Source organism: Mesoplodon densirostris, chromosome 4 (assembly GCF_025265405.1).
Source record: "Mesoplodon densirostris isolate mMesDen1 chromosome 4, mMesDen1 primary haplotype, whole genome shotgun sequence".
Lineage (NCBI taxonomy): Eukaryota > Metazoa > Chordata > Mammalia > Artiodactyla > Ziphiidae > Mesoplodon > Mesoplodon densirostris.
The window spans coordinates 168338762-168362222 of NC_082664.1; the positions used below are offsets into that span (position 1 = coordinate 168338762).

A 23461-nucleotide genomic window follows, 5' to 3' on the forward strand; every position below is an offset into this window, starting at 1 on the left:
TTCCTTGTTATATGTCACATTTCACTGTTTCTTTACATGACCCATAATTTTATGCTGAAAACTGAATATTTTACATATATAATATAGCATCTCTGCATACTGACTTCTTCCTCTTACAGGGCATATTATTATTGTTTTCTTGTTTACATTTTTGGTTATTTGGCTAAAATATTTTACTGAAGTCATTTCCCTTTGCAGTTTGAAAGCACAACTGTTGCTCCCCAAGGGAAAAAGCCTTGGATAATAGTGGTTTTAGGAGTGCTGTCTTTGTCTCTTTCTGTTACATCTCTGTTAAATTGTCTGCCTCTTTTGGTGTCATACCAGAAGTCAAGGGCAGTGTGTCTATCACTGTTACAAGAGTAAAGGCTGTAGTACAATCTCTGAACTAAGTAACACAACTAATGACTCTACCACAGATGAGTTAGGATAATATACCTGATATTTCCATCAAATAGAGAGAAATGGTAACCAATGAATTAACTATCTGTTAAATTCCCCTTGTTATTATCACATTCAACTGGAAACCTTTCTCCTTTTCCTTCTATCTAAGCCAGTAATAGAAAAAGGTTAGAACAGAACTGAACACACTTGCATCAAGTATATTCTAAGGCCACTATAGCATTTAATTTTATGGTTTAATTTTTAAATGGCTCATTTCTAAAAATCATAATGTCTAGCTAACTTTTAAAGTTCTAGTAAATACCACAGTACAATTAATTATGAGGGTAATCATGAAGACTTTACCTATATAATATACAAGTACTCTTATCATTAAAAAATTCATACTTAAACTCCAAAGAAGGTAAATAAACCATAAAGATTAGACTTGGAAGGATGAGACTTACAAGGGACACTCTTTGGTTGTATCTTCATTTCTGCCATTAATATACGTCTTCCAACAGTATCTTTCAAGTGTTCTAGATCAATTTCTATAGAAACAAACAGATATCAAAACACTTTGTAAAGTAACCCTAACACGAGTGTGTGTGTGTCTGTGTGTTCATGTGAGGTACTATCTTATATATATATATTTTTTTTTTTTTTAATTTTTTTTTTTTTTTTTTTTTTTTGCGGTATGCGGGCCTCTCACTGTTGTGGCCTCTCCCGTTGCGGAGCACAGGCTCCGGATGCGCAGGCCCAGTGGCCATGGCTCACGGGCCCAGCCGCTCCGCGGCATATGGGATCCTCCCAGACCGGGGCACGAACCCGTATCCCCTGCATCGGCAGGCGGACTCTCAACCACTGCGCCACCAGGGAGGCCCTTAATTTATTTTATTTATTTATTTTTGGCTCTGTTGGGTCTTCGTTGCTGTACGTGGACTTTCTCTAGTTGTGGCAAGCTGGGGCTAGTTTTCGTTGCAGTGCACAGCCTTCTCATTGTGGTGGCTTCTCTTGTTGTGGAGCACAGGCTCTAGGTGTGTGGGCTTCAGTAGTTGTGGCACATGGGCTCAGCAGTTGTGGCTCACGGGCTTAGTTGCTCTGTGGCATGTGGGATCTTCCTGGACCAGGGCTCAAACCCATGTCCCCTGCACTGGCAGGTGGATTCTCAACCACTGCGTCACCAAGGAAGCCCCATGTGTGGTACTATCTTAATTAGCCTTGTTATTAATAAATATGCATTATAATGGATTATATGGGTTGCAGAATCATTAAACCTTAGAATTGGAATGGCTGTTAGCAATCATTAAGCCTCCATATATTGAGGCTTAGAGATGTTAATGACTTGACCAAGACTGTGTATCCAGATAATGACAAACTCGATGTACAACCTTCCAACTTATAATTCTTTAACCAGTGCTTTTTCCATACAATGCTATCTCTTATGCTAAATTAAAATATCCGGGAGAGTTATGATAATAATGTAACTCTTTTTTTTTTTTCATTTTAAGCTCTTACATTTATTTAGACCTTTGGTCCATTTTGAATAAATCTATATATACATATAGTAGAGATGGGGGGATCCCACTTCATTCTTTTGCATATGGATATTCAGTTGTCCCAGGACCATTTATTGAAAAGACTATGTTTGCTCCATTGTATTGCCTTTGCTCCTTGATCTAAAATCAGTTTACTATATGTATGTCTATTTCTGGGCTCTCTATTCTCTTCCATTGAGCTATTTGTCTATTCTTTCAGCAGTTCCCACTGTCTCTATTACTGTAGTTCTATAGTAAGTCGTGAAGTCCTCCTACTATGTTCTTCAATATTGTATTGGCTATTCTGGGTCTTTCCCTCTCCATATAAACTTTAGAGTTGGTTTGACAATATCCATGAAAACCTTGCTGTGATTTTATTTCGGATTGCATTGAAACTATAGATCAAGCTGGGAAGAACTAACATCTAGATAATACGGCCACTTTCATATACATGAGGAAAGCTGGGCACACTGCTAACCTGAATAAATTCTGGGATTCTGTTACAAAGAAATAAAGGAAGACCAGGTGCTGGCTCAAGTAATTAGCAGTCTCTCAATATAGAGACTCCATACCATTTGGTAGGAAAAAAAAAGCTTTTGATTAAACAAAAACTGACAGTAAAGTCATATAAAAATTGGGAGGATACACACTTATGATTTGGAAATGCTTTTAATCAGGGTAAGTTGTTTTCCAAATAAACAGTAAAAATTTACAAAACCTACTGAAGGAAAAAATTCCTCATCCTAAAACATTAGTTCTCTAATCTGTCACAACAAAGTTACACCTCCAACAGTTGTGAGATATAATTAACGTGAGGAGTGTTTTAACTTATTAGTACCAGGTTAAACCATATAAAATTGCAGAGTTTTAGAGTCAGAAACAAATATTGGTAGTTTCATATAGTTCAACCTGTATCAAAGTTTGTGACTAATTTACTTAAAAAATACAAGTTAGGGTAGATCTAGGTTATCACCATAATATTGTAGAATGTTACAGCTGAATTCCAATCATCTTTCTTCAGTGGTAAAGAAGTGAAATTACAGCTGGAATATTAGAACTGTACCTTCACCTTTAGCACTTCTGAATTCTTTTTCTGTTCTTAGGAGTAATACTGACTTTGGTAGACTGGAAAATGGCCCCCCAAATATTTTCATGCCATAATTCTCAGTTTTATGCCTGTTTAAATTACATGGCAAAAGGGACTTAAAATAGGGAAATTACCCAGATGTGCCCAGTGTAATCAAATGGACCTTTAAAAGAAGGCAGAAGGGTCCATCATCAATAGGATTATGGAAGAAGCAGGAGAGATTCAAAGACTGAGAGGGACTTGACCATTGCTGGCTTTGAAGAGAAGGGGACCATGAGTGAAGGAATGCAGGCAGCCTCTAGAAGCTGGGAATGGCTCTCAGCCAACAGCAAGGAAATGGGACTGTGATCCTTCAGCTGCAAAGAACTGAATTCTGCCAACAACTGAATGAACAAGGAAATGGAGTCCCTCACGCCACATCCAGAAGAGAATGAAGCTCTGCAAATACCTTGATTTTAGCCCAGGTGAGACCCATGTCAGATGGCTGACCTACAAAACTAAAAGACAATACACTTGTGTAGCTTAATACACTTTAGCCACTAAGTCTGTGGTAATTTGTGACGGCTGCAATAGAAACTCACAGTTACCTTAGTAAAACCCCCATTTTAAAGGACTCATCACAGAAGGGTCCCTACAGTCATTGAAACCATATTTTTAAAAACTTGTATCTGGTCCTTAATGGTTCTAGTATATTAAACTATATTATAATTGGAAATGTGTATATAGCCAACAAAAATAATAAAATTGTGAACTGAAAACTACAAAGCCTGTTATTTTATATAAAAACTCTAAAAAGTTCACGACTAGTTTTTATGAGAAACATTTCATCGAGGAGTGATTTCTAAGGCAGTTTCTTGAGTTTCCATAAAAACACAGCCTTCTGTCTCAGAAGAAGGGATATCAATAAGAGGACCAGAATCCTCTATATCCAAGTTTGGTGGTTTCTCCTGTTCATAACTCAGGTTTGAATTATCTTTCATTTGAATCTCTTGCTCTTCCAACTCCAAAGATTTATCTGGGTCTGGAGCTACAACTTCATCCTCTTCATGATCATGCAGAAAACTACAAATCATGTTGGGTCTACAGGAGAAATCATTTTCCTTGATTTGCAGCCATTCCACACCACCTATGTTTTCTTCTCCTTCCTTCTTTTCTGTCAGAAGAGTTCTTGTCATGCTGAGCTTCTTCATTGTGTGGCATTTATATTTTAGCACTGTTTTATTATTGCCTTCTGCATCCACATGTTCAACATTTTCTTCAAAGATAACACAGGTCCCAAGAGTGTCTTCATACTCTCCAGCAAAGACATAGCTGTCCACTTGCAGAATGGGCTTCTCAGTATCAATTCCACAACTCGATCCAAAGCGTCCATGCTACCGCAGCGGCCTCCTGGCGCACCAATAATGTAACTCTTAAGTGTACATTAAACTCATAATCATACTGTAGGGATATATACCCAGTGATGTGGAATATAACAGTTTTTTCCTAAGATTATGTTGCAAACTAGGGTCTCCATGGAAATTTACCATGGAGCAGAAATACTTGGACTCATCCAGGAATATTTTAATGCCCTTTTTATGTTACTTAAGCGTAAACAAAGTAGGCGTCAGTGATGGAAAAGAATAACAGAATGTTTTATAGACTGAAAAAACGTGCTCTCCCAGGTCCTTTTAGCATGTAGACCTTGTTGCTTGGGAGGAAGAAATGGTTAAGTTTGTAGAAGTACCTGGATTGAGATTGGGTCACTTACCATTTGAGTTCCTATGTCATTTAAAATTTTTGCTTGATTTAGTAACTGCAATTCGGTCCAATTACAAGAAAAATACATGAATATTATTAAAGGAGAGTTTATACTGAAAAGGAATAATTAGAAATGTTCAACTATTGGGTCTAAAATTTTGTGGTGAATTTGTTTCTAGCAGAGCATGTACCTGAAGTTAGAAACCTGTCATGACTAAGATACCCAGATGGAAGTCTTTTTTCAGAGAAATGGATGAGTCAGTAAGTATTAAAGGTTGTGCAATCTGTGTAGAGGTGGTTACCTGCTGCAGCACCATTACCAAAATGAAACAGGTGTGTCAGATTAGGCAGAACAAGTTTTCAATACTTAAGTAGCAACATTTTGTGAAAGTAATAAGATCTATAGCAAAACAAAACTGGGGAATATTAGCAGTTGTATTTTAGCTTCTCTAGTTCTTTCTCCAACAGGTGTAGGTAAGAAGGACTTGCTCATTTGAATTAAGGAAGCAAAGAATACTTAAATAAGCAAGAGGCAATGAGAACAGCATCTGAAGGAAGGTTAGGTTAAGCACTAGCAATTAAAACGTATGTGCTGGAGAAATGTATAATCTAGTAAAAGTCACAGTTTTCTCCCTTATCATACCCTCCCACTTTTGAAATCCTTTTTTATCCTCTTCTTCTTGGCATTCACTGAGCTAGCTTTAAAACATATATAACTTATTATACAATTTGCCCATTTAAAGTGTTCATTTCAATGGTTTTAAAGATATACTCACAGAGTTGTATGACCATCACCACAGTCAATTTTAGAAGAGACTAGGCAAATGTTCTTACCACAAAAAAGAAATGATAATTATCTGACACGATGGAGGCATTAGCTAACACTAGGGTGGTCATCATGTTGCAATATACAAATGTATCAACACATTGTAAATGTTAAATACACAGTGTTATAGGTCAATTTTTTCACAATGAAAAAAGAATCTACATCAGAATTATACTAAGTAAATTCCAGTAATTCCAGTGAGGTATAGAAATGCTACCCTCATATACCATTATTCCCTCCTCCACATTTTTGTACTGTTGTTATATGTATTATAAATATAATAACCTATAAGCTATATATATAAAGTCATTTTTAAAACTTAACATTATTTATGTTTAATTATTGCTTTATTTCTTTACATGTATGTATTTATACTATCTTTTGTAATTACAGAATTACTTTTACCCAGCCTCTTTTTTAGGGGATTCAAATTACTGCCTGCGGTCACTTGCTTTCAGCCTGAAGAACTTTCTTTTGTACTTGTCATAAAATGAATCTGCTAGCAATGAATTTTCTCAATTTTTTATTTGTTTTAAAATCTCTTTACTTCACCTTTATTTTTGAGAGATAATTTCGCTGGATATAAAATTTTGGGTTGACAGTTATTTTTCTTTTGCATTTTGAATAGGCCATCCTATTGCCTTTTGGTCTCCATAGTTTCTGATGAAAAGTCAGCCTTCAATCTTATTGGAGTTCCCAATAAGGAGTAGAAATAACAGTTTTCCAATGTGTGCATATATCAGTTTATACTACTACCAGCAGTTTCTGAAAGTTCTGTAATAGTTGCTCTACAACATTATGACTTGATTCTGTCATTCTTTCTGATTTAGGCTCAATGATGGTATGTCATAGTATCCTCATGATTTTAACTTCAATTTTCTAGATTACTAATAGGATTATAATTTTCAAATGTTTATTAGTGATTTAGATATCTTCTTTGGTGAAGTACATGTTTAAGATTTTGACCATTTTTCTATTGGGTTTTCAATTTATTTCTTATTTCTATGTTAGAAATTCTTTAAATATCTGGTTGAAAGCTTTCTGTTGGATATTTGTGCTGCAAACCTACTCTGTCATTTGCATTTTTTTCTCTTAAGGGTTGAAATGATTTATTTTTAATGTTTTCTTTACAGCATTGGGACTGGCTAGCTAAAACTCAGTTTATAAGGGACATATTGATCAATCATGGCCCTGAAAATTAAGTACTGAAACTATTTTAACAAACCAGGAATTTAAGGCTAAAGTTTAACTCCACAGCAACAAAGAATAATTCCCTTTGTGCTAATTAACCTTTACTGCAGCTCTTTCATAAACGACCTGCTGAGTTTCTACTTTGTGGAATTGTGGATGAACAACCAATTCTTTTTTTTTCTTTATTAGTTATCTATTTTATACATATTAGTCAATCCTAATCTCCCAATTCATTCCTCCACCCCCCCGCTTTCCCCCCCTTGGTGTCCATACATTTGTTCTCTACATCTGTCTCTATTTCTGCCTTGCAAACAGGTTCATCTGCACCATTTTTCTAGATTACACATATATGCGTTAATATACGGTATTTGTTTTCCTCTCTGACTTACTTCACTCTGTATGACAGTCTCTAGATCCATCCACACCTCTACAAATGAACCAATTTCATTCTTTTTTATGGGTGAGTGATATTCCACTGTATTTATGTACCACATCTTCTTTATCCATTCGTCTGTCAATGGGCATTTAGGTTGCTTCTGTGACCTGGCTATTGTAAATAGTGCTGCAATGAACACTGGGGTGCATGTGTGTTTTTGAATTATGGTTTTCTCTGGGTATATGCCCAGTAGTGGAATTGCTGGGTCATATGGCAATTCTACTTTTTGTTTTTTAAGAAACATCCATACTGTTCTCCATAGTGGCTGTATCAATTTACGTTCCCACCAACAGTGCACACCCTCTCCAGAAGTTGTTTGTAGATTTTCTGATGATGCCCAGTCTAACCGGTGTGAGGTGATACCTCATTGTAGTTTTGATTTGCATTTCTCTAATAATTAGTGATGCTGAGCAGCTTCTCATGTGCCTCTTGGCCATCTGTGTCTTCTTTGGAGAGATGTCCATTTAGGTCTTCTGCCTATTGTTTGATTGGGTTGTTTGATTTTTTAATATTGAGCTGCATGAGCTGTTTATATATTTTGGAGATTAATCCTTTGTCCGTTGATTCATTTGCAGATATCTTCTCCCATTCTGAGGGCTGTCTTTTCATCTTGCTTATAGTTTCCTGTGCTGTGCAAAAGCTTTTAAGTTTCATTAGGTCCCATTTGCTTATTTTTGTTTTCATTTCCATTACTCTAGGAGGTGGGTCAAAAAAGATCTTGATGTGATTTATGTTAAAGAGTGTATTCCCTATGTTTTCCTCTAAGAGTTTTACAGTGTCTGCTCTTACATTTAGGTCTTTAATCCATTTTGAGTTTATTTTTGTGTATGGTGCTAGGGAGTGTTCTAATTTCATTCTTTTACATGTAGCTACCTTCCCAGCACCACTTACTGAAGAGACTGTCTCTTCTCCATTGTATATCTTTGCCTCCTTTGTCACAGATTAGTTGACCATAGGTGCATGGGTTTATCCCTGGGGCTTTCTATCCTGTTCTATTGATCTATATTTCCATTTTTCTGCCAGTACCATATTGTCTTGATTACTGTAGCTTTGTAGTATAGTCTGAAGTCAGGGAGTCTGATTCCTCCAGCTCCATTTTTTTCCCCTCAAGATCGCTATTCAGGGTTTTTTGTGTCTCCATACAAATTTTAAGATTTTTTGTTCTAGTTCTTTAAAAACTGCCATTGGTAATTTGATAGGGATTGCACTGAATCTGTAGATTGCTTTGGGTAGTATAGTCATTTTCACAATATTGATTCTTCCAATCCACAAACATAGTATATCTTTCCATCTGTTTGTGTCATCTTTGATTTCTTTCATCAGTGTCTTATAGTTTTCTGAGTACAGGTCTTTTACCTCCTTAGGTAGGTTTATTCCTAAGTATTTTACTCTTTGCTGCAATGGTGAGTGTCATTTGCTTTTTAAATATCTTAATGGTGTATTTTAATGGATACAATTCTAAATATTAAATCCAGTTTTAAAACATTTACATTTATAGTTAGTATCAATTGTATCCTGTTTAAAAAATATCTAATCCAAAGACAGGAACATATTTTCCTATAGCATTTTCTAGTAGGCCTATTATTTTATAATATGCACATGAATAGAAATATTTTGAAAAGAATATATTTTTTACTGTTGTTACATATTTTCTTCTTTGTCTTCAATACATTTAAGTCTATTTATCTATCATTGTACCAGTAGCAAACTGCTTGTAGTATTTTATATTTATAATAATACCTGATACCAGGTACTTTATATCATTCAATTTTAGTCTTCTCTGTCAAGATTATATTTCCTACTTTGGCCCTATGCATTTCTATATAAATTTTAGAATTACCTTGTCAATTTTTAGAAAAATTATTGCTAAAATTCTGATACTGACTGCATTAAATACATAGATTTATTTTCAAGAAATTTGTTCTTTAAAATATTGAGTCTTCTATAAACCTGGAATATAGTTCCATTTATTTAGTTCTTTAAAATTCTCTAAATAATGTTTTGCAGTTTGCTGTGTTGAGACTTTGAACATCTTTTTAAACATTTTAATAGACTGTTTTTTTAGAGCAATTTAGGAGTCCAGAGATATTGTGCAGAAACTACAGAGAGTTCATAAATACTCGCTTCCACCGGTATAGTTTCCCTATTATTACCATCTTGTATTAGATCATACATTTGTTACAATTGATAATCCAATACTGATACATCACTAATAATTAACACCCATGATTTACATGAGAGATAACTCTCATTTTGTATAGTACATTATGAATAATGTGCATAAATGTACATTATGCATTTTGATAAATGCATAATGTCAAGTGTTTACTACTACAGTATCTTACAAAATAGCTTTGGCACATTAAAAATTCCCTGAGCTTCAACCATTTATCCCCCTTCACCCTGAACCCCTGGGAACTCCTGATCTTTTTACTGCCTATAGATTTACCTTTTCCAGAGTGGTATACAGTTGAAATTACACAGCTTTTTCAGACTGGGTTCTTTCACTTAACAATATGCATTTAAGTTTCTGCCATGTCTTCTTGTGGCTTGATAGTCCATTTATTTTTATTGTTGAATAATGTACCGTTATATGGATGTACCACAGATTGCTTATGCATTCACTTACTGAAAAACATCTTGTTTGCTTCCAGTTTGGGGCAATGATAAAGCTGCTGTAAACATTAATGCAGGTTATTGCATGAACATAAGACCTTAATTCATTTGGGTAAATACTAAGAGCACCAGTTGGATTGTATGGTTAGAGTACGTTGAGCTTTAAAAAAATGCAAACTGTCTTCCAAAGTGGGTATAGAATTTTGCATTCCCAACAAGAATGAACAAGAGTTCCTGTACTGCACTTTCTTGACAGCATTTGGTGTTGTCAGTGTTTTGGATTAGCCATTCTTCTAGGTGTGTTTCATTAGGTATCTCGTTGTTTTAATTTGCAATTATCCAATAACATATGAGTTCACACACTTAGCCATCTTCACATCATCCTTGATGAGGTGTCTGTTCAGATATTTTGAGAGTTTTTAAATTGGGTTCTTTTTTAAGTGTTGAATTTAATCTTTTAAAATATATTTCAAATGCAAGTCCTTCTTAAGATATGTTTTGTAAATATTTTCTCCCAATATGTGGCATGTCTTTTCTTTCTCTTAAAAGTGTCTTTCACAGAGTATAAGTATTAATTTTAAACAAGTCCATCTTATCAAAAATTTTCTGCCATTCCTTTTCTAGTTTACTAAGGTGGAGCTTAGATAATTGATTTTTGATCTTTCTCATTGTCCAATATATGCATCAAATGCTATAATTTCCTTTTAAGCACTTCTTTCACTGTGTCACATAAATTTTTATTAGTTGTATTTTCATTTTCACTTACTTCAAAATATTTCTGATTTCTTTTGATACTTCTTTGAACATGTGCTATAGAAGTGTATCGTTTCATCTTCAAGTATTATGGGATTTGCCAGCTATCTTTCTATGACTGATTTCTAGTTTAATTCCATTGTAGGCTGAGAGCATAATTTTGGGGATTTCTATTTCTTAAAATCTTCAAGGTATAATTTGTTTTGTAATGAGGTCTATCTTTGTGAGCAGAGTATGTGAATTTGATAGCAATATGTATCCTTCTGTTGTTGGAGGAGGTATTCTAATAGACATCAGTTAGATCCAGTTGATTGATGGTGTTGTTGAACTCAACTGCTATTACTGATTTTTTTGCCTGCTGGATCTGTCCATTTTTGATAGAGGGGTGTTAAAGTCTCCAACTATAATAATGGATGTGTCTATTTCTCCTTGCAGTTCTATCAGTTTTTTCCTCATGTATTTTGAGACACTACTGTTAGGTATTATACACATTAAAGAATGTTATGTCTTCTTGAAGAATTGATTCCTTTATCATTACCTAATGCATGTATTTATTCCTAGTAATTTTCCTTGCTCTGAAGTCTACTTTGGTAATAATATAGCTACTCATGTATATCTTTCCCTAAGCCTTTACCTCCTGTGTGTGTGTGTGCCTCTTTGTGCATATATTTATTTTTTTACAGCTTTAATAAGGTATAATTGACAAAAAACTGTAATATATTTAAAGTATACAACATGATGATTTGATATACATATGCATTGTGAAATGATTCCCACAATCCAGTTAATTAGCACATCCATGACCATACACAGTTAACTATCTCTCTTTTTTTTTTTTTTTTTGGTGAGAATGCTTAAGATCTACTCTCAGGAAATATCAAGTATACAACACAGTATTACTGGATATAGTCATCATGCTGTACATTAAATCTACAGAAGTTATTTATCTTATAACTAAAAGTTTGAACCCTTTGACCAACCACTCTCCATTTAACCTACCACCCCAGGACCTAGCAATGACCATTCTCCTGTTTCTATGAGTTTGACTCTTATTTTAGATTCACATATAAGTGATACCATACAGCATCTGTCTTTCTCTGTCTGGTTTACTTCAGTTAGCAAAATGCCCTCCAGTTTTATCCACATTGTTGCAAAGGGCAGTATTTCCTTCTTTTTTATGGCTAGATATTGTGTGTGTGTGTGTGTGTGTGTGTGTGTGTGTGTGTATAACACATATACATACATATATATATGTGTATATATATCATAAACATGGGTGTACAAATGTCTCTTCTAGGGAGTGATTTGATTTCCTTCAGATATATACCCAGATGTGTGACTGCTGGACCATATGGTAGTTCTATTTTTAATTTTTCTGAGGAAACTTCATACTGCTTTCCATAGTGGCTGCCTGGGAGGCAGCATTTCAAGTAACCCTGAGAGAACTGCTCCGAGGAGGCGAGGTGGGGAGCTAGGTTATATAAAAGTTTTGTAACAAAGGGAAGGTAGTCTGAACTTCAATAGATAATTGTTAATTAAAGAAAACCAGATGTCCCAAGTTAAGGAATTTAGTGCTTTTCTATGTATGGGAAGAGGCAAGAGTCTGGCCTCACTGAAATCATTCCTTTGATACGCACCTCAGCTATCTGGGGCCAGTGTCCTGTGTTTTCACATCCTGAGTTTCCTCAGGGCTCACTGTAGGAAGCGGCTACAGTCTGATGGCTGCTAGATGGCAGGTATTCTTTCCTTCCTGAGTTTCCTCAGGGTTCACCGGCTCACGTTGGAAGGCTGCCATCACTGACAACTGTGACATCCTATGCTTACTGATATGACAGGCAATATTCCATTTATCAATTGCAATGTGTCTCAATGTGGGTCTCTTTGTAGTCATCTTACTCGGTATTGTTTGGGCCCCCTGGATTTAAATGTCTGTTTCTTTCCACAGGTTTGGTAATTGTTAGCCAGTATTACTTTGAGTAAGCCTTCTGACCCTTTCTCTCTATCTCTTCTCCTTCTGTGACTCCCATAATGCATATATTATTTCACTTTATGGTATCCCATAAGTCCCTTATGCTATTTTCACTCCTTTTCATATTTTTTCTTTTTACTGCTCTGATAGAATGATTTCCACTGACTTATCTTTGAGTTCACTCATCCTTTCTTCTGCTTGATCTAGTCCATTACTGAATCCTTCTATTGACTTTTTTCAGGTTAGTTAATTTCTTTTCAGCTTCATGATTTCTGTTTGATATTCCTTTATGTCTTCTAGCTTTTTGTTGAAATTCTCACTTTGTTCTTACATTGCTCTCCCAACATCAGTGAGAATATTTATGATCTTTATTTTGAATTCTCTGTCAGGTAAATCACTTACTTCTGTTTCCTTAGGGTCAGCTTCTGGAGATTTGTCCTTTATTTGGAACATATTCCCCTGTTTCTTCAGTTTCCTTGATTCTCGGTGTTGATTTCTGTGAATTACATAAAACATCTACCTCTCCCAGTCACGACAGACTGGCCTTGTGTAGTAGGTGAACCTTGCCAATCAGCCTGACTTGATCTTCTGGTTGCCCCTAAAACCTTTGTGTTTGTCCAACCTGCTGTCTTTGTTCTTAGTGGTTCCCAGATTAGTCTGTGCCAAGCCTAGTCAGTGCACCAAAGACATGGAAATTCCCCCATACCCATTCATGCTTTTGGATGACTACTAACTGCCTTCCCCTTTACCAGGCTAACTGGAAGCCCAACCATCAGGCTGAGGCTGGGAAAGTTTGAATATTAGAAATATAGTTGCTCCTATCAGGGAGAAACTGGGAGCTGAGGGATTTTGCCTACTCATTCTGTGCTGATCTAGAGAGACTAGGCACTGAGAGTGCTTTTGTACCTATATATAACTTCATCTTTGATCTCTCTGGGCCTGGGGGACTCACAAATGCCAACCCCCATCAGCTCCCAGAGCTAGGTGACTTAGGTGTCAGTCCCTTGGGTGGCAGACATATAAGTTGGGATGTTAAGACATCTCCTTTCAGGGAGAAGCTAGAGACTAGGTTTTAACCATGAGATGAGCCATGGGAAGGCACAGGGAGTCCCCATGTACCCATTCCAGCCTCCAGAGGACTGCTAATTAGTTTAATGTGGTTGTGGGAAACTCACAAAAGCTAAACACTGTTGGTTCTTAGAGCTAGGTGATTTGGGGGCCCACACCTTGGGTGGCAGCTGTAAAAATTGGGGCACTACATGTGTGAACAAGTTCCTTTTAAGGAGAAGCTGGAGACTTAGTTTTACTGTTAGAGTAACCTGCAGGGAGAATGTAGGGGAAATGCCCACAAGCTCTTTCAGGCTCCCAGGAGGATCCTAATCAGCTCCCGGATGAGAAGCTGATTAGAAGCTTGATCTTCAGGCAGCAGCTGCAAAAGAATGCAGCCAAATCTCTTCCAGGAAGAAACTGAAAGCCTTGCATTTTTGCCTATTCCTTCTGTACTGAGCCCAGGAGGACAGCTGTGTGAAGTGCACATGCACCCATTTCAAAATGGCCCCCTTTTAAAACTTGTTTCTGAAGAACTTGTGAATTCTGAGCCACACTGGCTCTCCAAGCTAGGTAATTTGGGAGCCAGGCGCTTGGGTGGCAGCGCTACAAGCTAGGGTTCTAGATGTGTGATCCAGATCCTTTGCTCCCTCCAGTTGTTCCCTCCGAGTTGTAAGTGTCTGTGCCAGGGGTGGGGTTTATAGCATGAGCTATGTCTCAGCTTTTCCGAATTGTTTCAATGTGGGTATTTTCTCAGTTGACTGATGTACAGGAGTCACTCAACTAGTTACTAGATTTCTTCCAGAGGGAATTCATCTGTATGTAGGTTTGTATTCAGTGCAATCTCTGGGAGGAGGGAAAGTAATAAGCCTACTATTCTGCCATCTTGCTGATGTTCCCTTATCTCCATCCCTTTATTTTAAATCTACATGTGTCATTATATATAATGTGGGTTTCTCATAAACAACACATAGTTGGATCTTTTTTTCAATCCATTCTGACATTTCTGTCTTTTAATTGGTGTATTTAGACCATTAACACTTAAAGTGATTATTGTTATAGCTGGATTAATATCTACCATATTTGTTACTGCTTTCTATGCAGGCCCATGTTCTGTTTCTCTTTTAAAATATTACATTTTCCCTCTTCTTATCAATTATACTTCTTTTTTTAAATATTTTTAAGTGGTTTCCCTAGAGTTTGAAGTGTACTTCTACAACTAATCCAAGTCCATTTTCAAATAACACTATAGCACTTCATGGGTAGTCAGGAACCTTGTAACAGAAATTATTCATAAGCAATAATTTCCCCAATATATTGCTGCTATTATGATTTGAGCAAAATTTTATCTGTTAGATCAATTAAGAAGAAAAAAATGAAAATTTTTATTTTACCCTCACTTCTTACATCTCTAATTCTCTTCCTTTACTTATGTAGATCTGAGTTTCTGACTGATACATTTTTTCTTTTCCTTGAAAAAAAAGTTTCTTTTACAATTTCTTGCAAGTCAGTTCTACTGGAAACAAATTTACTCACTTTTTGCTTGACCCAGATAGTCTTTATTTTTTCTTCTTTATAATTTTGCTGTATAAAAATTTTAGGTTGGTGAGGTTTTTTGTTTGTTTGCTTTGAACACATTAAATATTTCACTCCATTATCTTCTTGCTTGCATGGTTTTTGAAGAGAAGTCCTACGTAATATTTTACCTGTTCCTCCACAGTTAAGGTGGGTTTTTCTCCCTCTGGCTTCTTTCCAAATTTTCTCTTTGTCTTTGATTTTCTGCAATTTAAATATGTCTAGGTATAGACTTTTGGGTATATATCCTACTTCATGTTCTCTGAGCTTTCTCTACCTGTGGTTTGGTTCCTGTTATTAACTTTTGAAAATTCTTGGCCTGTATTACTTCAAATATTTATTTTTCCCTCCATGTCTCCTTATTCTGCAATACATCTGGTATTCCCATTACAAGTATGTTATACCTTTGATTTTTGACAGTTTTTAAAATACTCTGTTCCACTTTTTTCGTTATTTTTCTCTTTGCCTTTCAGTTTGGGAATTTCCTATTGTCCTATCTTCAAGTTCACTGATTTCTCTCTTTGGCTGTTTCCAGTCTACTATGGAGCCCATCAAAGGCATTCTTAATTTCTGTTATAGTGCTTTTGATTTATAACATTTCATTTTGATTATTTCTTAGAGGTTTAATCTCTGCATACATTATGTATACGTTCTTTCATGTAGTCTACTTTTTCACTACGGCCCTTATTATATTATAGTTATTTTAAATTCCCAGTTTGATAATTCCAAAATTTCTGCCATATCTTCATCTGGTCTTGATGCTTGCTTTGTGTCTTCAGCCTGTGTGTTTTGCTCTTTTATCATGCCTTATAATTTGTTTAAAGCTAGACATGATGTATCAGGTAAAAGAACTGAAGTATATACAGTTTTATTATGATGTTTTATGTTCATCTGGAGAGGAGTTAGACTGTGTTTTCTGTTTTATTGTAGCTGGTGTCACAGGCTAAAATTTCCTTTATTTTCCTTTTCTGGTCTCCCCTATTGTCTTTGGCTTTCCCTAGGAAATACTTCTTTAATGGAAGCTGAGAATTGCAGTTTTTCCATCTGTAACCCCCTATTATCCATGGGCCTTGGTGAAGTGGTGGTAAGGTATGAGGGAGCGGAAAAGCATTCTATAATCCTATGATTAGATCTCGGTCTTTTATTGGCAGTCTCCTCTGGTCTGTGACTTTCACAATTGCTTCTCAGCTTGTTTCCCCCAGAAACGAGATCCTTGATTCTTTTAGATTCTTGATTCTTCAAGATTCTTTAGACAGAAAGGCTAAAGGGGGCTGGACTTGGATATCTCCCTTCCCCAATGTTGAAAGTCCAAGAGGTTGGAGTTTGGTATTTCCTTTACCTCACCTCTGTTAGGTTCTAGTAAAGTAGTTTTTCTTGAAGGCAGACCTTTGTTAAGAAGAATGTTATTGGTGTATTTCAAATGTTTTCTTTTCTCCTCCCTTTGCTGAAAGCATGAGTAGATTTTATTTCTGATACTCAGCTAAGGTACCTGGTAGGGCTCCTGGAGGCAAAATTCATGAAAGTGTATGGCATATCCAAGGCTGTGTCCTAGAACTTTTTTATTGCTCAACCTAGTTCATGTTCAGTTTCAGGCAATTATTCAATTATTCTTAAGTTTTCCTCCTAATTGCTGGTTCCAGTGTTGGTTTCTATTCCCAGGAGTATGTAATTTTCAGTATTCATCTATCTCCACAGATTGAGAGTGGCAGTTTGCCCTGTGACTTCAATTCTCTGATGGGGCTTAGAAGAGTTGTTGGCTTTCAGTTTTTTCAGCTTTTATTGGTTTGGAGGGCAGAAGTGAGGACTTCCAAGTTCTTTACATGTTAAAGTGGAAGACAGAAGTCTTGCATATGTTTAAAAAATAATTATTCCTAGATTTTTTATTTGTTTTGGTGCTAATACAAAATTTCATCGTTCCTAAAAAATGTTCATTTTCTAATTTTGTGTTCTTAGTATATAGAAATAAAACTGAGTTTTATACATTTTTATTTTATATTCAGTAATTTTAATAAATCCAGTTGATTAAGAATTTATCTGTAGACTACAGATTCTGTTAGATTACATACCTGCACAGTTACATCATCTGCAACTTATGAGTTTTATTTCTTTCTTTGAATGCTTACAAGTTTTATTATTAATTATTTTGTAATAACTATGGTTGCCAGTACAAAAATGAGTAGAAATAGTGATAATACACATTTATCTCATTCCCAATACTGGAGGAAATATTTTACTATAAAAGTGCTAAAATTCTTTTTGTATTTTTTAAAGATACAAATGTCAAATAAGGAAATATTATGAAGAGTGTTTTACTGAGATATAATGATTTTTTTTCTTTATTCAATAAATATAATGCTTTTTATTCCTGTGAAATTGGCAGTAATGTTCCTAATTTCTATTGTGATTTAATAGCGTGAGTCTTCTTTCTTTTTTCTTCATCAGTCTAGTTAAAGTTTTGTCAATTTTGTTGATCTAATGTGAGTCTCTTATGGATAGCATATAGTTGGATATTTTTTTTTTATCCATTCTGTCAATCTCTGCCTTTTGTTTAGAAAGTTTAATCCATTTACATTTAAGGGACTTATTGATGCCATTTTGCTATTTGTTTTCTGTATTTCTTATATATTTTTTTGTTCCTCATTTCCTCTAATACTGCCTTCTTTTGTGTTCAAATGATTTTTTTTTTTTTTTTGGCTGTGCCATGCAGCACGTGGGATCTTAGTTACCCAACCAGAGATCAAACCCATGCCCCCTGCATTGGAAGCACAGATTTTTTTTTTTTTTTTTTTCCTTTTTGCGGTATGCGGGCCTCTCACTGTTGTGGCCTCTCCCGTTGCGGAGCACAGGCTCCGGATGCGCAGGCCCAGCGGCCATGGCTCACAGGCCCAGCCGCTCCGCGGCATATGGGATCCTCCCAGACCGGGGCACGAACCCGTATCCCCTGCATCGGCAGGCGGACTCTCAACCACTGCGCCACCAGGGAGGCCCGGAAGCACAGATTCTTAACCACTGGACTGCCAGCGAAGTCTGTCAATTGATATATATATATATATATATATATATATATATATTTTTTTTTTTTTTTTTTTTTTTTTTTTTTTGCGGTACGTGGGCCTCTCACTGTTGTGGCCTCTCCCGTTGCGGAGCACAGGCTCCGGATGCACAGGCCCAGTGGCCATGGCTCACGGGCCCAGCCGCTCCGCAGCATGCGGGATCTTCCCGGACCGGGGCATGGACCCGTGTCCCCTGCATCAGCAGGAGAGCTCTCAACCACTGCGCCACCAGGGAAGCCCTCAATTGATATTTTTAAGGGACTAGTTTTGTTTCCTTTCTCATTTCCTTTGTGTATATTCTACAGATATTTTCTTTTTGGTTACCAAGAGGATTATGTATAACATCTTAAAGTTATAAAAAATCTAGTTTAAATTGATGCCAATTAACTTCAATAACATCCAAAAGCTGTACTCCTATACAGCTCAATCCCTCTCTTTTTGATACTGATGTTATGAATCGTATCTTTATACGCTTTGTGCCCAATAACATAGACTTATAATTATTTTTCTTTAAACTATTATATAAAATTAAAAGTAGAGCTCCAAACTAAAATTACAATAATACTGGCTTTTATATTTGCCATGTACTTACCTATACCGTAGATCTTTCTTTCTTCATACAGCTTCAACCTACTGTCTAACATCCTTTCACATCAACCTCAGGGATTTCCTTTAGCATTTTCTATAGAGCAGGTCTAGTGGTAGGAGCGCTCCTATTCTTTGTAGTTTCTTTTTGTGCTGGGCACTGCTTCACATTTCCACAAAATTTTACCAGTTTGAAGATGGCTTTTTCTTAATTGTGCATTCTCTTGGTTACTGTAAACATTTCACTGTTTCCCAATGCTCTGACAAAGTTGGTTCTGATGGCTTTCTGCTTTTTTTTTTCTTTTCTTTCTTTTTTTTTTTTAATGTTTCCGTCAGGGAGCAAGAGCTTAGGGCCTCCTAGTCTGCCATTTTGCTGACATCTGCTTTAAAGTGGTTGTTTAGAAGCTGCTACAGAACATTTAAATTTATCTTATTGCAAAGTACTTAAGTACTTAGTCCTTTGGCCACACCAGCTTTAGCATAGGTTTTTTTTGGCCGTGCTGCATGGCTTGTGGGATTTCAGTTCTCTGAATAGGGACTGAACCCAGGCCATGGCAGTGAAAGCCCTGAATCCTAATCACTAGGCCACCAGGGAATTCCCTAGCACAGGTTTTTTAACTATTAGAAATTTGCCAACTTTGTGATAGGAAGATCACAAAGCAGCCATATTGCCTATCTAGCGATAGTTCCATTTTTTCATTGTCTTGTTATCATAAAAGATGATATAAGTAACGAAAATTGTGTTCTCTGAGGAACTGATAATATAGCATTTAGTCTATGTCATGAAAATTCATAATGTAGGGAAAAGCCTATATATATTTTTTCATGAGCAGATAAACTCTTAAGCATTACCTAATTAATGTTTCTTTGGTGGAGTAATGAGCACATGATAAATTCTTTTAAAGATACATATTAATTGGGCTTCCCTGGTGGTGCAGTGGTTGAGAGTCCACCTGCCGATGCAGGGGACATGGGTTCTTGCCCTGGTCTAGGAAGATCCCACATGCCGCGGAGCGGCTGGGCCCATGAGGCATGGCCGCTGGGCCTGCATGTCCGGAGCCTGTGCTCCGCAATGGGAGAGGCCACAACAGTGAGAGGCCCACATACCACAAAAAAAAAAAAAAAAAAAAGATACATATTAATTGATATATCAATTGGTTAATAAAATAATGAAATTATTACAGTTGTCCCTCGGTATCTGCAGGGGATTAGTCCCAGGAAGATGCTCAAGTCTCCTGTATAAAACAGTGTAATATTTTCCTATAACCTATGCACATTCTCCTGTATATTTTAAATCATCTCTAGGTTACTTATAATACCTAATACAATGTAAATGCTATATAAATACCTATAAATGCTATGTAGATAGTTGCCAGTGCATGGAAAATCCAAGTTTTGCTTTTTGGAACTTTCTGAAAATTTCTTTTCAGAATATTTTTGATCTGTGGTCAAGTGAATCTGTAGATGTGAAACCCATGGATACAGAGGGCCAACTGTATTAAATTGAAAAAGGTTGTCCTATGTTTGAATTTCTTGTTTTCTTTTAATAACTGTACTACACAGTTGAAATACTTTAACTCTTAGAAAGTGTTCTACTGTGCCCAAACATTATAAATCTCTACTTACCTACCACTTTGTTTAAACCTAATTGAAATATTAGGTCATTAACTGATGGATTCACTGCTGGAAGATTTTCTGCGGTATCTGGATGTTCTGAGGCTTCTTCATTTTTAACTGTAATAATAATAGATTGCCAGATAGTTGATTTAAAACTAACATTTTGTTGGGATAAAATTATAAAGTTAATTAGAATGATGTTACCGTATAATTATTTAATCTTGTTTAATTAACTATTTAACATACTGCTTATTCAATTAAATACAAATATGTCTAAAATATTTAAAAAATTTACTAGCTACTAGTTGCTAGATATTATTATATCTTTACTTTTCAAATATTATCTCATTTGATCCTCATAAGAATTCTAGGAAGTAGGTATTTTTATTATCATTTAACAGATGAGGAAAATAGAGCTTAGAGAGATTACGCATATTTTGGAAGGTCACATAGTTATTAAGCACAAAAGTTTGAAATGAATTTTGTTCCTTTAGACTCTAAAACCTACACTCTAGCTAGTAAACTCAAATGTCTACTGAGATTGAGAATGTAATATGAGTGAAATAAACCTGATGATGTTTGGAGTGGCATGAATAGCAGAAATGAAATGGAGAGTACAGGCATACCTCATTTCATTGTGCTTCACCTTTATTGCACTTTGCAGATACTGCATTTTTCACAAATTGAAGGTGTGCGGCAACTGTGCATGGAGCAAATCTATCGGTGCCATTTTTTAACAGCATTTGCTTACTTCATGTCTCTGTGTCACATTTTGGTAATCTGGCAATACTTCAAATGTTTTCATTTTTATTATATTTGTTATGGTGATCTGTGATCAGTGATCTTTGATGTTACTATTGCAAAAAGATTACAATTCGCTGAAGACTCAGATGATCGTTAGCAGTTTTTAGCAATAAGGTATTTTAAAATTAAGGTATGTACATTTTTTTAGACAATGCTACTGTACACTTAATAGACTACAGTATAGTGTAAACATAACTTCTGTATGTACTGGAAAACAAAAACATTTGTGTGATTCAATTTATTGTGATATTCACTTTATTGCAGAGGTCTGGACCGAACTCACAGTATCTCTGAGGTATGCCTGTACATATCTTATATAAAGCTATTACTCCCACTGATTGTTACAAATGTAGGTCTGAGATTCCTGGGTCATCTAAATTTGCAAGAGAACCTAGAAAGGTAGTTAGTTACAAGAACTCCAAGATTTAAAAATATCTGCAAGTAATTTAAAAGTTTTAAGCATGTTCGTAGGATAAAACAAATCATCAATTATTGCCACAAGAGAATAACCTAACTTGGGAAAGGATTAATTCTAACACATGGGTGGGATTTGAAAGCCAACAACTGGTTATATTTCTTTGGAAAACATCATCATTTACCCACCAATATATCTCCATCATCTAGGAACAGAAATAAGATTTAAAATCTAGATGAAATTAGTACTTTCAAAAGAAGAAAAAAAAAGCAAGATATGCCAGGAAAAAAATGGAAAGAACAATTAAAAATTAAAATGTGCAATTAAATTAATCACTTTTGAAAACTGCCAAGAACAAATATTTTCATGGTTAGAATTCTTCATAAATCTTAAAGGATTAAATCCTATGCTATAGCACATAAAAATCGAATTTTCTATTTCTTTTACAAGGTCAAAAATACAGTAGTCCCCCCCTTATCTGCAGTTTCAGTTATCCGTGGTCAACCCTGTTCCAAAAATGTTAAACAGAAAATTCCAGAAATAAACAATAAGTTTCAAATTGCGTGCTGTTCTGAGTAGGGTAATGAACTCTTACACTGTCCTGCTCTGTCCTGCCTGGGACATGAATTATCCCTTTGCCCAGCGTATCCATGCTGTATATCCTGCCCATTAGTCACTTAGTAGCTATCTTCGTTATCAGATCGAGCATCATAGTATTGCAGTACTTATGTTATAGTAACCCTTATTATACTAATAATGACCTATTGACCAACAAATAAATTATGGACAGGAAACACAGGAAAAGGCACAGTATATACAGGGTTCAGTACTATCTGCTGGTTCTCAGGCATCCACTGTTTTAAAGTAGTTCATATAATTCCCACAATTATTTTGTGAGGTACATACTATTACTAGCCCTATTTTTCAGATGAAGAAACTGAAACATGGAGAGATTAACTAGCTTATACAGTTAGTAAGAGACAGAGGTAGGCACCAAAGACAGGCAGTCTATTTCCAGCATCCATACTTTTAAACACTACCCCTACCATTACCTCTCATAAGAAGATAGGTATCTCCTAGTGGAAACAACACAAATATTCATCCACAGGAGAATGGGCAACTTAATTATAATATATTCATAAACCAGGTCAATATACAGCAATAAAAATAAATGAATAAGAACTAAAATTATCAACCAAGTGATCTTGAACCAAAAAAGCAAGTTGCTTAAGAAAGCATACAGCATACTACAAACAAAACAATAGCATAAATCCTTTTCAGATGAAAACATACCTAACAAAAGTATAAAGAAATATATATGGTAATGATAAACATCAAATTCAGAACAGAAGGAGGCAATAATCTGAGAGGAATAGAGAGGGTCGGACTTCAATATTTAACGTATATTTATTAAACTGGGAAACAGACTCACAAGTGTTCATTACATTAACTCTTATCATACCTTTCTATATTTCAAAATAAATTAAAAGTAACAGAAACAACCTAAAACACCTAGGTTTTATTTGGTTCTTTTTTTTTTCACTTGAAAATATTCTTTTTTTAAAATTAATTTTTATTGCAGTATAGTTGCTTTACAATGTGTTAGTTTCTACTGTATAGCAAAATTAATCAGTTATACATATACATATATCCCCTTTTTTGGATTTCCTTTCGATTTAGGTCACCACAGTGCATTAAGTAGAGCTTCCTGTGCTACACACAGTATGTTCTCATTAGTTATCTTTTTTTTTTTTTTTTTTTTTTGCGGTACGCAGGCCTCTCACTGCTGTGACCTCTCCCGTTGCGGAGCACAGGCTCCGGACACGCAGGC

At 35.6% G+C, this 23461-nt stretch overlaps 2 protein-coding genes across 12 annotated transcripts in view; both read right to left on the reverse strand.

Moving 5' to 3' along the window:
- Positions 1-23461, reverse strand: part of CCDC7 (coiled-coil domain containing 7) — a 112244-nt gene that overhangs the window by 60852 nt on the left and 27931 nt on the right. For 7 of the 11 annotated variants that reach the window (XR_009531665.1, XR_009531669.1, XR_009531668.1 and 4 more), the window contains exons 3-4: positions 20421-20528; positions 846-929 (exon numbers count right to left, since the gene is read on the reverse strand). The exons of 1 other annotated variant lie outside the window; for it this stretch is intronic. Coding sequence is in view for 3 of the 10 variants with exons in the window: in XM_060095434.1 (XP_059951417.1) it covers positions 846-929; positions 20421-20528 (192 nt within the window). In the remaining 7 variants the exon portion in view is untranslated. Of the gene's footprint in view, positions 1-845; positions 930-12936; positions 13022-20420; positions 20529-23461 lie in introns of those variants that run through there. 3 more of the 11 variants (XR_009531670.1, XR_009531667.1, XR_009531666.1) reach the window with 3 other exon arrangements.
- Positions 3678-5643, reverse strand: LOC132489262 (general transcription factor 3C polypeptide 6-like). The gene is made up of 2 exons (XM_060098170.1): positions 5578-5643; positions 3678-4376 (listed from the first exon to the last, which is right to left on the reverse strand). Exons 1-2 carry the CDS (start codon positions 5641-5643, stop codon positions 3828-3830), a joined length of 615 nt encoding a protein of 204 aa, XP_059954153.1. The 3' UTR covers positions 3678-3827.

Bases quoted from the DNA above. Each gene is read 5' to 3' on its own strand.
- LOC132489262 (XM_060098170.1), bottom strand. From the start codon at position 5,643: ATGATGACCACCCTAGTGTTAGCTAATGCCTCCATCGTGTCAGATAAT. The intron at 4,377-5,577 runs GTAAGAACATTT...CCGCTGCGGTAG, and splicing joins ATTATCATTTCTTTTTTGTG to CATGGACGCTTTGGATCGAG.